The sequence below is a fragment of the Rhinolophus ferrumequinum genome, chromosome 16 (genome assembly GCF_004115265.2).
Source record: "Rhinolophus ferrumequinum isolate MPI-CBG mRhiFer1 chromosome 16, mRhiFer1_v1.p, whole genome shotgun sequence".
Classification (NCBI taxonomy): Eukaryota; Metazoa; Chordata; class Mammalia; order Chiroptera; family Rhinolophidae; genus Rhinolophus; species Rhinolophus ferrumequinum.
In genome coordinates, this window is record NC_046299.1 from 12055550 (window position 1) to 12070085 (window position 14536).

The 14536-nt window shown below is 37.9% G+C and overlaps 1 protein-coding gene across 1 annotated transcript in view; it reads right to left on the minus strand.

The window, feature by feature from the left end:
* Positions 1 to 396: 396 nt before the first annotated feature.
* Positions 397 to 14536, minus strand: part of LOC117036047 (pancreatic triacylglycerol lipase) — a 40367-nt gene continuing 26227 nt past the window's right edge. Inside the window, exons 4-13 of the mRNA XM_033130614.1 lie at positions 14382 to 14504; positions 12291 to 12425; positions 11377 to 11488; positions 10026 to 10145; positions 9823 to 9942; positions 9173 to 9291; positions 6735 to 6864; positions 5557 to 5665; positions 4807 to 4971; positions 397 to 510 (exon numbers count right to left, since the gene is read on the minus strand). Coding sequence (XP_032986505.1) covers positions 447 to 510; positions 4807 to 4971; positions 5557 to 5665; positions 6735 to 6864; positions 9173 to 9291; positions 9823 to 9942; positions 10026 to 10145; positions 11377 to 11488; positions 12291 to 12425; positions 14382 to 14504 — 1197 coding nt within the window. The 3' untranslated portion in view covers positions 397 to 446. The remainder of the gene's footprint in view (positions 511 to 4806; positions 4972 to 5556; positions 5666 to 6734; positions 6865 to 9172; positions 9292 to 9822; positions 9943 to 10025; positions 10146 to 11376; positions 11489 to 12290; positions 12426 to 14381; positions 14505 to 14536) is intronic.

Below are 14536 nucleotides of genomic sequence, written 5' to 3' on the forward strand. Positions count from 1 at the left end.
AGGGTGATGAATTAGGAAGCATCAGATGTGGCCAGTCCTCGTCTCCTCAGGTGTCGTCTCTCCTGAGACGTCTGAGGACAGAGATGCAGACATAGAACTTTAAGATGATAGAAAAAGAGGCAAAGGTGTGTCCTTCCCAAGTGAGCCCACCAAAAGAGAGTCATTTTGGACCCGAAAGTCTGCCTTAAGTGATCAGATGACATCACTAATGGATATGATGCTAGTATCAAGTAAAAACAATATTTCTAAGCTTAAATGTCACATAATATGTAGCAAAATTCAACAGACACTTGTGGTTCTTCAGACCATCTCCAAATTTTGGATTTCAATCACCTCATCCAAGAGTTTCATTGGAAAAATGGACATGATGAGAAAGAAAGGACGGTATTGCTTCACCAATAGATTTTATTAGCGATAAGATTCAACGGTCACATGTCAGCAGGCTTCTAACATGGGGTGAGAGTGAGTAGAACGTCTTCCCTCACGGTGTCATGACTACAGAAGTTGAACCTGTGGAGAGAAAATCCAGAAGTCAACTCTTCCTGGTACACAGGACGGCCTCTGCTCTTCCCTCCATTTGAGTGAGGAGCACACTTGTGCCTGAGACTAGACATTGGCGGAGGGAAGACATCTTTTTAAAGGACAGGCCTCTCCTTTTCAATTTCATTTCCTGGCTGTGCAATAGCAGGGAGAGGAGGTGTCATTGGACACCTCAAAGGACCGGGAAGGTTCATTTGTCACACCCTAAAAGCACCTATTAAGCACTTGGCATACTGTCAATCAACACAACTGAGGAAGAGTAAGGTCGGCAGCATGACCAGAAATCAGCCAGAGTAAAAATCCTGAGCTCCTGGTGTTACACTGGCTAGGTATTCTTATTTTAATTCAATAATTGAAGTGAAATGACCAATTGTACTCATTAAGACTGAACGATACTTAGGATACTTTGGGGCTCATTTTCTTTAATAAAATATATAAGCATAAGTAAAATTCCTGGCCCATAAAAATGCTCTTTTCTCTTCATCTTCATTTCCCTCCCTGTGGTCTGATGACTGGCAGACTCACAGATGGAAAACTAAAGGTCAAAAACCAATACTAATAAGGGACACAAGAAATGAAGGGCACACATTATCTATATATGACTAGAAGTGAACTGAATTTGCTGGAGTCGTATTTCCTGCATAGGAATTCTGACACTAACCTTTCATTCAATTATCTGTAAAATGGGGATAATAATAGTACCTACCTCCCATCACCACAGTCAAGGGAATAAACACATCTATCACCCCCAAATTTTCCTTTTGCTCTTTGTAAGCTTTTCTTCCTATCCCTTTTCACCTTCCTTCCCCACAGATAATGACTAATCTGCTGTTGCTACAGACTAGTTTGAATTGTATAGAATTTTATATGAATGGAATCAAAGATGTATGCACTCTTTCGTCTAACGTCTATCATTCAGGGTAATTTTGTTCAGTATAATTATTTTGAGATTCATGCATGCTGTTGCATTCTTTTTCATTGCTGAGTAGTATTTCATCGTGTGGCTAGCCCATGATTTGTTTACCCATTCTCTTGTTCGTGGGTGTTGGGTTATTTCTAGTTTTTGACTATTGCAATGAAAGCTGCTATGACTATTCATATACAAATCTTTGTATAAACACATGCTTTCTTTTCCCTTGGGTAAATACCTAAGAAGGGAATCGTGGCAGACATATGTTTGGCTTTTTAAGAAACTGCCAAACTATTTTCCAAAATGGTTGCATCATTTTATATTCCCATCCAAAGTGTATGCGAGTTTAAGATTCTTCACGTCCCTACTGATACTTGGTATTGCCAATCTTTTCAATTTTAGCCATTTAAATAAGTTTATGGTAGTATCTCATTGTGGTTTTAATTTGCATTTCCCTAATAACAATTGGCATACCTCTTTCTGTCCTTTCACTTTTAATCTATGTGTATTTTTATATTTAAAGTGCATTTCATGTGGGCAGCATACAATTGGGTGTTGATTTTCTAAAATTTAATTTGACGATCTCTGCCTTCTAATTATTGTATTTAGACCATTTTTATTTAATACAGTTATTAATATGGTTAGGTTTAAGGCTATTACTTTGCTATTTGTCCCCTCTATCTTTTGTCCTTTTCCCCTTCTTCTTATGCCTTATTATGATTATTTTTTAATTCCATTTTATCTCCTTTGTGGGCTTATTAGCTATAGTTCTTCGATTTATTATTTTGGTAGTTGCTTTAGAATTTATACCATATATTTTTAATTTATCACATTTTACCTTCAAGTGACATTATACCAATGACACATATAGTACAAATACATCACAATAGTATATTTCCATTTCTCTCCTCCTACCCTTTTTGTTATCATATATTTTACTTATACGTGTGTTATCACCCCCTGAATATTGCCATCACCTTAAAATAGTCAATTATTTTTAAAGATTTAAATAATAATATTTAAAGACCTTGTGTATTTTCCAATGTAGTTACTGTTTGTTAGGCTATTAATTTCTTTTTGGAGATTCTTTTCCAACTGGTATTTTTCCTCTCCCTGAAAAAAAACCTTCTTTTAACATTTCTCATTATGTTGCCCTGCTGGTGATAAATGCTTTCAGCTTTGGTATGTCTGAACAGTCTTTATTTAATCTTCACCTTTGAAAGATACTTTGTGAGTATAGAATTCTAGGTTACCAATTTTTTCCTTTCAGTACTTTAAAGATGTTGTTTTATTGTCTTTTTACTTGTATCAGTTCTGATGAGAAATTTGCTGTAATGATTATCTTTATTCCTCTACGTGTAATGTGTGTTTTTGTCCTCTGGCTGCTTTTAAGATTTTCTCTTTATAACCAGTTTTTAGTAATTTGGTTTTGATGTGTGTTGGTTAGTTTTCTTCATGTTTCTTGTTATATTGCTTGGATCTGCTGGTTTATAGTTTTTAAGTTTGAAAATTTGGGAGCCATTATTTCCTCAAACATATTTTCTCTCTTTCCTCCTTTGGGGTTTTCCATGAGAAGTATAATATATTTCTTGAAGTTATTTCACTGCTCACTGGTGTTCTTTTCATTTTTAAAATTCTTTTTTATTTCTCTGTTTCATTTAGGATATTTTCGATTATATCCTCAAGTTCACTAATCTTTTCTTCTGCAATGTCTAATCTATTAATTGCATCCAGTGTACTTTTTTATTTCACATATTAAGTTCTCACCTCTAGAAATTCAATTTGGGGCTTTAGCCCATATACCCCACGCCTCTACTGACCTTCTGAACAAGTGGAATTCAAGTTTAATAACTGTTTTAGTGTCTGTGTCTGCTATTATAACATTTGTATCAGTTCTGGTTTGGTTTTAATTCATTGATTATTCTCTTCATCATATGTTGTATTGTCCATGTATTTTTTGTATACCCGAGAAACTTTTATTTAATGTCATATATTGTGGATTTTAGCCTGTTTGCTGCTGGATAATTTTATATTCCTATAAATTTTCTTGAGCTCTGTTCTGGGTTGTGGTTAAGTTATCTGGAAACCATTTGAAACTTCCAGGTCTTACTCAATCTAGGATAATTAGTTCCCAATACTGAGGGAAGACCTTCCTAAATATTCTACTCAATGTTTCTTCACTTCTGGGCTTTTCCAGTTTGGCTAGTGGAAACTGGTCCTATTCCCAGCCCTGCAAGAGTACTGGGCACTGTTCTCCCTCATCTTCCGGGTGGACATTTCACTGGTCTTGGCTAGTTTCCTCACACAGGTGTGCTCTGACATGTGATCAGTACTCTGCTGAATATTCAATGGAACTTTCCAGATTTGTGAGATGCTCTCTGAAGATCTTGCCTCTCTGGTACTCTGCCCTGTGAAATCTAATTGCCTTGGATTTTCTGGATTCTTAGTTCTGTCTCCTCAACTCAGGCAGTCCATTGGGCTCTGCCTGAATTTTTCCTCCTTGTGAAACATCCTGGAAATGCTCTTCAGGCAGTAAGCTGAGACAATTGTAAAAATTGTCTTATTTGTTTCTTGTCTCTCAGGGGTCACTTGCCTCTGTTGCCTGATGTTCAGTGTCTTGAAATTGTTATTTTATGGATGTTGTCTGAATTTTTGGTTGTTTCGGTTGGGAAGGTAAATTCAGTCGCTCTTACTTCATCTTTGCCAAAAGCAAAAGTCTCCTCATTGGGCTTTTATGAGGACTGAATGACATGATGACAGGAGAAGCATAGCATGGCACTGTGCCTCAGAATTTGGCTTTATATTCAAAACCCCAGGCTAATATTGATATTGTTATAACTATCACCATCACCATCATGTCACTTTCTCTAGTTGTTCGCCAGGGTAAGTATCTTTTGCCTCACACACACTTCAGTCTTCGTTAGAACCAAGGCTGACCTTTTTCTTCACTAAGATGGCCAGGGATACAGAACCGCTCATTTGTATTCCTTGATAAATTAAGTATTTTCCTGATGATTGAAGTGGCAATTTGCTGAACCCAGGAATTCTGGGGAAGATACACATATTGAGCACACACATAGCACAAGGCTCAGCTGCTAAATGAAATCATTCTTTTCACCTTCGATCATGAAACGCGATTCTCATCGTCACACTTAACTTGTATTAGATAACACAACACTCATCGACAAATCTATCCAAGTTGTTTTCCTAAAGTTCCATACTTTCTCCCAAAGAAACGAAAGGTATTAGGAAGTAGCTGTGGCTGGGATGTAGGGGAACCACGGAGGAGATTTCACTTAAAAGTAAACTATCAGTGGGACTAGAACTATACATCTCTCTGGATTTGTTTTACTTACACTTTTCCATCATTTCTTTCCACTGTGATCTGGGATGCTCCCACTCTGGGTAGAGTTGGGTTGATCACGTTGTTGTACCAAACAAACTTGACCTTCTCCAAGTCTCCAACATCCACATTTGAGTCAATCTCATTGGAATGAATACTGTCTGGTTTGAGAGAACCCCTGGGGAGTTGAGAAGTTATTAAAAACACATGTGAGCATACATAAATATACATATTAGATGTACACATATTTGTTTCTGCAACCAGCTTATGATGCATCTGTAGTAAGATGACTGATAGTGCATTTGTCATTCTAATGTACTAAATAAATGCAGACATGCATTCTAAGTCCGTAGTAGTTAATTTGCCATCAATATCTCATATTATTGGAAAGTCATTCTTACTTTAATCAAACTTCAAACATGATTTGGTCACAATCCTCCCACAATTTAATAAATGGTGACATTATTATACCATCTTTTCCCTGTTGTTTTGTGGACAGAATAATTATTTTACTGCTTATAAATCAGATGGCATGCACCAAAGTAAACATCAGGGTGTCTCTCAGGAATAGCAGAGAAAAAAAATTTAGAAACAAATTCTGAAAGGTATCAAGGTGCAAGGGTGAAATAAATCTCTTCCTTTTAATGATATGTGGCAGTACTCCACGCTTACATAGTAATGAATAAACTCTGATGTCCATAACAGACATTATATATGCAAAGTATTCCAACATTTAAGAAACTTAGAATTATACTTTACTCACTTGAAAATTTCATACTGCTTAGAGTTTCCTTTACTTCCAAACAAAGAAACTAGCACATGTCCTCTAACCTTCTTTCCAGATAGAATAACAGTTACTTTGTACCTCCAACCTGCATGGGGGGAAAATTTGTGAAATGTTAGCTTGTAGAGAAGATACACTGAAAACAGGCTAACTTGGCTCCTACTACTGTTGAATTTTAAATAATTTATATATAATATTGGTAGTTCTTTTAATCAAACAATCATAGACATTCCTTTATCTAAATATTCAGAGGGCAGACATTGGGGGAGAGGAAGAGCACAGAATTTTCCCAAAGTCAATAGATTTCAAATCAAGAGAAAAAGTAATATATTTTTCTTTCAATTTTTTTACCCTAACAATTTATTCTTCAATGTTAAAAGAACTTTATGTTAAAACATAGTGGAAAAATAGTAGAGTGTAACATTTTCATCAGTTTACATCATTTTCATAGATCATCACATTTTAGATTACTGTCATCTTTTTGTCTACATAGCCTAAATTTATTTTAAAAATTCTACAATTCAACTTTCCATTGACATTGGAAATGTATTAATTGATAGTAACCAATTTATGGTACTAGTCAATAGTAAACTACCAGTTTTTGCCATTTTGAGCTAGCCTGAGATATTGGGGAGGAGATAAAATTTGGTTTTAGTTTTACAATGCAGTTAACCCCACTGGTGCCCAAACAAGTAGTTTTCTTCTTCTAGAAACCTGGAATCTGTCCCCATGCTTTACCATCCGTACATCCTCTAATTCTCATCATTCATGGAGTCTCTAATTCTAAATATTTCTTGAATCTGTCAAGTTCTTTTCATTCCTACAACCTCTGCCAGCTTTCTCCTGGATTATTTTTCTGCTTGTACAAAACCTCAGTATTTTTCTCAGTGAAAATGTTGACTGAATCTGAAGAGGCTGGAGCAGAAACAGCCTCTTCAATTCAGCACCAGAATCAAATATAAAGAAAGTTAGTTTTGTATCACTGAGAGTTCAGGCTGCAAACTCTGTTCTGCCACCCAAATTAGCTGAGTATGGCATTTGAGTATTTTTCCACTCTGAGGAGGGGCACTTAAAACTTTTGTACAGAAAAACAATTTCACTAGACATGATAAAATCCATAGCATTAAGAATAGAAGGTAAATCAAATAGATACTTACGGGCAAAACTGCTGGCATCACCAGTGTTTAGATAAAATGTCTGGCCTTCTCCCTTTGTTTTCCCAGGAAATCTGTCAGCATAATGACCCATCTGTGGGCAGCCTTCACTTGGACAGGGGAAGCACTTGTTCTAGGGAATAGAAACAAACAATGAGGGAGGATGTTCTATCTTTTAATAGTGCGTCTATCATCTTTTCCCACATGTTGTTGAAACTCAAATACACAGGGTGCCAAAAAAATGGATACACATTTTAAGAAAGGAAAAAGCTGTATTAAAATTGTAATACAATGACTGACACTAGCCTTCATTTGATGAATGCCATTTTTTGAGCGTGTAGCATACTACTCATTGCTACCGTAATTCAGTTCAACTTTAAAAAGGAATACATAGGTAACATCTCTTAAAAGGTGTACATTTTTGGGGGGCATTCTCGGTATTCTAAAGCCAATTGTGTTCTGGTGGTATATGAGGATAGTATCTCAGCAAAGATTAAAAATGCATCTCATTATTTACAATGATAAATCAGCAATTTTGCTGTTAAATAAACAATACTAACAAAAATATTATAAAAATCGCCCCAAAGAGAATTTATATAAATATATATATACACACGTTTTAATCTTTTCTTTTTTGCCCCAGTTACCCCAAGACATCCATCTGCCTGCAGATGGTGAGAGTTTATTTTGGAAAGGTTGCAAGCGAAGAGCAGGTGATAATCAGCTTTTGATATGCGAAGTAGGACCCCGTAGGCGATCAATAGGCTCAAAAGTCAGGTTTTCCTCAATTCCTTTAGCTCCCACATAGAACATATCAAGGTGTGAAGAATTCAGATCTCAGAATTTTCTCAGTGTGGAGAGAAAATGCCTCAATTGGTTGTTAAGGCTTAGCTATGAGGTTGGGGTCTAGAAAAGATGGATCTCATATAGGAAAATCCTCTCTTTCGGGCCAAGGAACAGTTGGAAGAAGAGAGAGAAAGGGAGGAACAGAGTGGGACAGTGGCCTCTGAGCCCTGCAGATGAATTGCCGCTATGGAAGGGCAGCACTGCTCCACAGTAGAGCGAGTAGTGGACTCCCGAATCTAGTAAGAGGTAAGGGGAGACTGAACAGTAAGGAAGAATGGCCGAAGCTTTGAGGGCATTGTCTGAGCCAGAAGAGTAGACACGCCCACAATTCATCAGCAGCCATCTGCCCTGGGCCCAGCAATACTGTGGACCCACAAGTTCTCTCCTGTGCCCGACACACGCTGACCACCACCACGATCACCTTGCCCAACACCAGCTTGGAAAGAAGGGCTGCAATATCTGCAAGACTGAGAATTTTTTTCTTACAAAAGTGTCTGAGCATCACCTAAAAGGGCTGTTTATATTATTAAGTTCAGACGAAATTATAATTGAATGGAAGCTAAAACTTCTTTGTTTTCGTCATTACCTAGAGAACAGGGATTTGGGGAGAAGATAAAAATAAAGCTAGACCAGAGAAAAGAGGGGGCTGTTCTGGGTGTATACACAAGCTGCACTGTCAATAAAATATGCACTCCCCCCAAACACACACACAATAGCCCACAGTTGCTGAATGCTAGTTATTATATTTCAATGTCTGGGCTAAGCAATTAAAACATGTCATCTTATTAAATCCTCCCACCAAATCGATGGAGTTTACCATTATTATTTACATTTAGAAATGAAGAAACTGTCTTAGAGAAGCTAAGCATTTTGCCCCCGATCATTCAGCAATTTAAAGATGAAACCAGGATTCAGATTCTCTCTCTTCATCACTAATGTATATCTCCTGGGTAATTATGACTTCACTTGGTACATTACTTGAAATTTTATTTATTAAATGACATAAGTTATATGTTTTAATTTGAAAAAAATTATACTGCAAGGAAAAACAGTTTAAAAAAATAGATATGTCATTTGAGATCACAGTTAAAGACCCTAACCTAGCTTGGATCTTTAGACCTAGCGATAATACCAAACAAGATGAAAACTCAAACAAAACAAAAATCTGGGCGATTATGAGATGGCACAGAAATATCCACATGCCCATCGTGATATAGTTTTATATGATCAGCATATAAGACAAGTTTTCCATGTTTATCAGCATCCTGTAGCCATAGCTCAGATGTCCATGGATTATTTTCTTTTTTTACTTATTTTACTTAGAATGATTTCCAAAACAAATTTGAACATTTACGTGATACTTATAGAAGTGATAGAGAGCAAGGCAGACATGGAACATTTCAATGGACGAGCCCATTTCTCTCAAGTTCTCCAATACCTTATCATGATTAAAATAAATCTGTATGATTAAAAGTAGAAGAAATGTGGCAGTCCTATGGTAACATTCGCTGAATGGGTGACATGGCCAGTGAGCCCATCGGTCATGAGAGATGATGGTCACAAAATCCTTCAGATGCAACACAGAGTCTACTCACGGAGGTGAAGGCGCTGTAAGAGTCACAGGGGAACCCAGCAAAGCCATCGGGGCTGAGGATGCTGTCAGAGTAATACTTGTAGCTTCGTAAGTGGTTACAGGCCACGAAGTCACGAGAGCCTGTGAAAGCAGGCATGATTCCATGTCAGTGACGGATTTCGTTTTTCCAAGTTAACATCATGATCAGCATATAGTCGTTGAGTGGATTTCTCTCATTGGTGTGAACTCATGGCAGTCACAGAACAAATCATTTATGAAGTGCCCTTATGATTCGTGATGAAAGCAGACGTTAAATACCATTTAAGTTTATAATAGTTATGCCAAAGCTAATGGCAAAATAACCTTTTTTTTTTTTAAATGGAAAAAATAATTTTAGAAGGAGAAGACTGGTCCATATAGATAAAAGTATAATTTACTAATGCATTCCCTGAATCAGATCCTTGGAACGTTGACTACAAATATATTTTCTTTCCTACAGTCTTCTTATGCCCACTTTCCCCAAAGAAAAGCCTGTATCTTGGGGGTCCCATTAAAAGTCCTTGGTTATAGCTAATGTGAGACCTGTACAATACCAAAATATTTAGCAAGTGTAGCAAAACAAAACACGAATTTTCCCCCAAGAAAAACCTCTTCATGCACAGAATGTTTTACCTTCCCAGATCCCTTCTATGTCAACAATCTGAGAGAGAATGTTCTTCTGACATCCAGGCATGTCTTTCCCTCCATTTGGAAAGAAATCTATGTGTCCCGCAGTTTGGCTCATTCCAAACCCTGAGAAATTTTAAAATATGGGAAAGTTGATGTTAATGTTTAGACTCAAAAAACCCTCTAGGAGGATGACTTGAGGCACTCACCCATGTTGGGGATTATGGGGGCAGCATCTGTGTGAATTACATCCACAAACAGGGCATCACTGGGATCCAATCGGACTAATTCAGGTGTTCCCTCAAAGCAAGGTTCAGCTGGGTCCAACCCTAAACAGGATGTGCCATGTTAGTATCTATCCGTGGAAACGCATATTCCCCTTTCTTCATTAGTGATAGACCCAAGTGCCAGCATTGGCGGTCATCATGGTACTACGCCTAGAGAGACAAACTAGTTCTTCCCAACCTTACCATTTTCGGAAAGGGTAATCTGGTCTAATTTACTATTTGCATTAAAGTGAATTTTCCTCAAACCATGGCATTTTGCTCTCCTTATGGATGCTTAGTCACTGGGACGATACTCTTCACTTGCAGCTGTTACAAGGAAAGACCCAGACTCTGGGAGACGCTGCACTCCTAAAAGCGGCTCAGGCTAAAAGAGCCCCCACTGTACTGTTAACTCACATGAGGGCAAGGACCTTGACTTTCACAGTCACCACAGCTTCGCACAGTTAGCCTGACGGAGTGGGTTCTTGTAAACATTAACGGCCTATGGGAAAGAACGGTCTCTCCAGCACTTTAGCAACAGACATTCCAGGGACCTCCACAACCCAAAGGTAACCAACTTATCTAAAGTATTAAAAAGACAATCTGGAGGTCAAAGACAGAGTGGGAAGATGGGAGAGGAAAGCGGCCGTTCCCTGAACTAGTCATTGCTCAGATCCAGGAGAGCAAAGTCTTTCTTATAAAGTTACAGGGTTGTTTGAGGACCTGGGTATTCCACGTGTGAACTCCATTCACCAAATGCACCCAGTCTGAGATTTGTAAAATACTATATTTTATCTAATTAACAGCCTGCGAAACTGGCAGCTGCAGGGAAGCCTGACCTCCTGCCCCCAAGGACTTTCTGGTGAAGGCGAATTGGGCTAGCTACCAACTGCAATTGAAGCAGAATATAATTAATTACACATTGCTGAGCTCTTTGGGTTTAATTCCATTTATTATTTATTCTATTGTTGCTGTTATTTAGCCTATCCATGAAACTTGTCTTTTGTCAATGCTTGAAAAAGGGAAAATAGATACGCATAAGACTTCCAGATGTTCTTAATTCACCTGTTAGTCACATATAATATTTATAGGTTAGGCAGGGCTCCGTAGGCTGACGATCAAGATCAATCAACAATTTACAAGGTCTCAGGACACACTCATGTCTGATCATGTGGCCCAATTCAGAAAAATGTGAAAACCTGTCTCTTGAGGTAAAAAGCAGGGCTGCACCACGCTTCCATCCATGTAGGCGACATTTAGTCTAATTTTGCAAGCTTTCACTGTTCTGACCAACCTGTGATCCGTCCAACGGTCCCATTGGTTCTCCGTCCTGCCTCCCCAGCAGCGTGGGAACCCAGGCTATGGCCAATGATGTGGACGTTGGAAGGTGAGTACCCAAATTCCGACTGTTAGAAAAAAAACGTCTTCAGAATGTTTTCAAATACTGCAAGATTCAAAACGGGTGCAGAAGGGGAACCTCTGAAAACCTGAGTTTTAAGAACACATACTCCCCCCCTTCAAAGCCATGGATCTTCATAAATTTCTTTTCCAGTTATAGAAAATGAGGATGGGTTTAACATTTAAACTGGTGGGAGTAGGGCTCTCTTTTGTTGTTTTGCTATGTGGAGAGAACCTTTGACGGCTATGAGGAATTGTTACCCAGAGGTGGTGAAGCAAGTATTTGGATTATAAAATAATAATAATTAAATTTCTGCTATTTAATGATAATGAAAACAACCACTTAAGCACATTCAAATTTAACATTTTCTTTGTTTTCAGTTATTTTATCAGGTTAGCTTATTATCATTGTGCTTCTCTGGAAAAAAAATCCAACCCAAAATTAGTTTAATCTTGAGGTTGACATTATCAAATCAACTTGGTTTAATAATTGATGAAATTAAAGGAAATACTGGGGGGAACACAGTAGAAACAAACGACCTTGGATAATAGCTAGATTGGCTTGAATAATAGTAGGGAGGCTTAAATAGTACAGTTTTTAAAAGCTAGTTTATTGATCTTAATAAGCATATTGATGATGCCCAAATCTAGATTTTTTTTTTTTGCACTTTATTCAACTAAGGGAAAAGCCAAATCTCAGTAGGGAAATGTCTTTTGCAATTACCACGCCTACAGCATTTATTATTGGTTTATGGAAGAGAATCCAGAGTACATAGGCATCCACATAACCCAGAGGTTATACAAAGTTACCTGAAGAACTTCAATAAAATATGCCACTTCTGCTCCCACAATCCGGATGTTCTGTGAGGCCTGGGTGTAGCTGGTCCGGGAGCCACTTTTCCAGTCTATACAGATGCAGTTCACACTTTCTACCTGAAACAGGTTCTGGTGGGAGAGACACAATAAAGAGGTAAAGGATTCAGAATCTTTACTAATTCCTGATTAACACATTTGAGGACTAGAATAAATTCCTCCCTGGACTTACACAACATCATGCTTGCTTTTGACCCCAAAGCAATGAACAAAACTTCTGGTCTGTTATGGGTATGGAATCCATTTTACAGTTTAACACTGGCTCCAAACTAGAGGTCTGCCCATAATGGGAACTGGATTCTTGGGAATTTTACTGCAACAGTTGCATAGACACTTGTTTCAGGGAAAAATGTTTAAAATGGTACAATGGGTTGTCTCATTAGAGCATCATAATGTCATAAGACTAAGTCATCTCTTACTAGAATGCACCCCCGGACGTTGTCTCCTCATTCACTGCTGTATCCTTAGTGCCTCGAACAGTTTCTGGCACATAGTAGATGCTCAATAAATATTTATTGAATGAATAAATAAATGAATAAATGAAAGGCTATGTTAGGACCCCCCTTAAATAAATACACTGAACGTGTAAGCCTTTCCATGATGGGAAAACTAATCAAAGTTTTTGGATAAACATGTTTTATTGTATATTACTGAAGAATTATTTCACAGATAAGCATAACCTACCAGATAGCTACTGGAAGCCTTGTCTGATGGGGGTCCATGATAGTTTCATGAATGTTAGGTCTGGCAGGAATTCTGTTTGTTTGCCTGTATGTTCATACATATCCTCACCTTTTTTCCAAGAGGAATTTGAGAAGATGGTTTCATTAAACCATCTTAGAAATCATCCCCAACTCCTTCATTTTATAGATAGAAAAATCCCAAGAGGGGTGTTAATGTCATGGTTAGCTCAGGATGGTCAGAACTGAAATCTAGGACCTTTCACCTTTTGGTTTAATCTACTTTTCTCCATCAGAGTGCAACGATGTCAAAACCAAACCAAATGCAAGAAAAACACATCTGCTTTTGTGATCTCAGAAATAAATTATATACGTTTCTAAAACTCTACCTTCCTTTTGAGCTGAGAATCACTTATTTTTTCTTCACTGTGAAATCTATTATTATCCTCCCCTCCCAATAATCATCAGCTTTAAGTAATTTTAAAACACAAATCATGGTTTTACTGATTATTTCTAAATTTATGAAGTGAATTAGCCCACTCATTGTAGCTGTCTTGAAGATCAACAGAAACCCCCTGGAGCTGTCTCAAGTCAGCTTTTGGCTTGAGTCATAGACAGGTCTGAAATTCAACAGGTTTATAAGAACCTTGGTCTTTTCTCTTGAGACTCCTGAAGACGTGACTGCAACTTTGTGCTACAGCTGACCACAGAAGCTTGATAAATACAGGAATCAATGATGGTGTTCCTTGACAGTTACCGAACAGTTACTAAGAAAATTTGTTTGATTTGATTTCTGTCTTTTAATTCTTCATTATCACAGGGCACATAGCCAGAAGCAAATTAAAGGAAATAAGTTCACTACTGCTGAAACGGCAGAAGCTGGAAATGAAAACCTACACCACTTTCCTAGGTATCGTTACCATAGGAGATCAAAGAGTAGCAAGTGAAAATCAAAGGAAAATCATTAGTTTGGGCAAAATGAGTTATCTCAGCTTTTCATATAGAAATGAAAACCTATTGAAAAAATTAAAAACTAGTAAAAATGCAACTCATGTATTAGTGTGGCAAAATCTGTTGCTAAATTTTGAAATATCTCTGTATTTGTTATTGAATAACCGCTACCCACAGCTACCAAGTGCCTGCCAACTTTGCTGCCCTGACTGTGCCAGGTGCCCTCCACCCCCTACCACCTCCTGGATCTCCCTTGGGACCCCAGGTCCAGCAAGGTCAAAGGCTTCTCCAAGGTCACAGTGCCTGGTACTTGTCCTGACTGGTGGGGCCTATGTCTTCCCCATGGCTAATTATCACTCTGGAAACAATCTTCCCTTAAGAGATAACCACATCTTACCCTGCACATGTTGGCCAGCCAATTTTCTTCTCCCTTGTCTATGAATCCGTGAATAATAAAGCGGGTTTTTCTGTCCATTTTGAAATTGGAGGCCTCAATGGTTGATGGATCTGCAATGATTTCCTATTTAGGGGACAGAAGTGTTTAATGTCAAG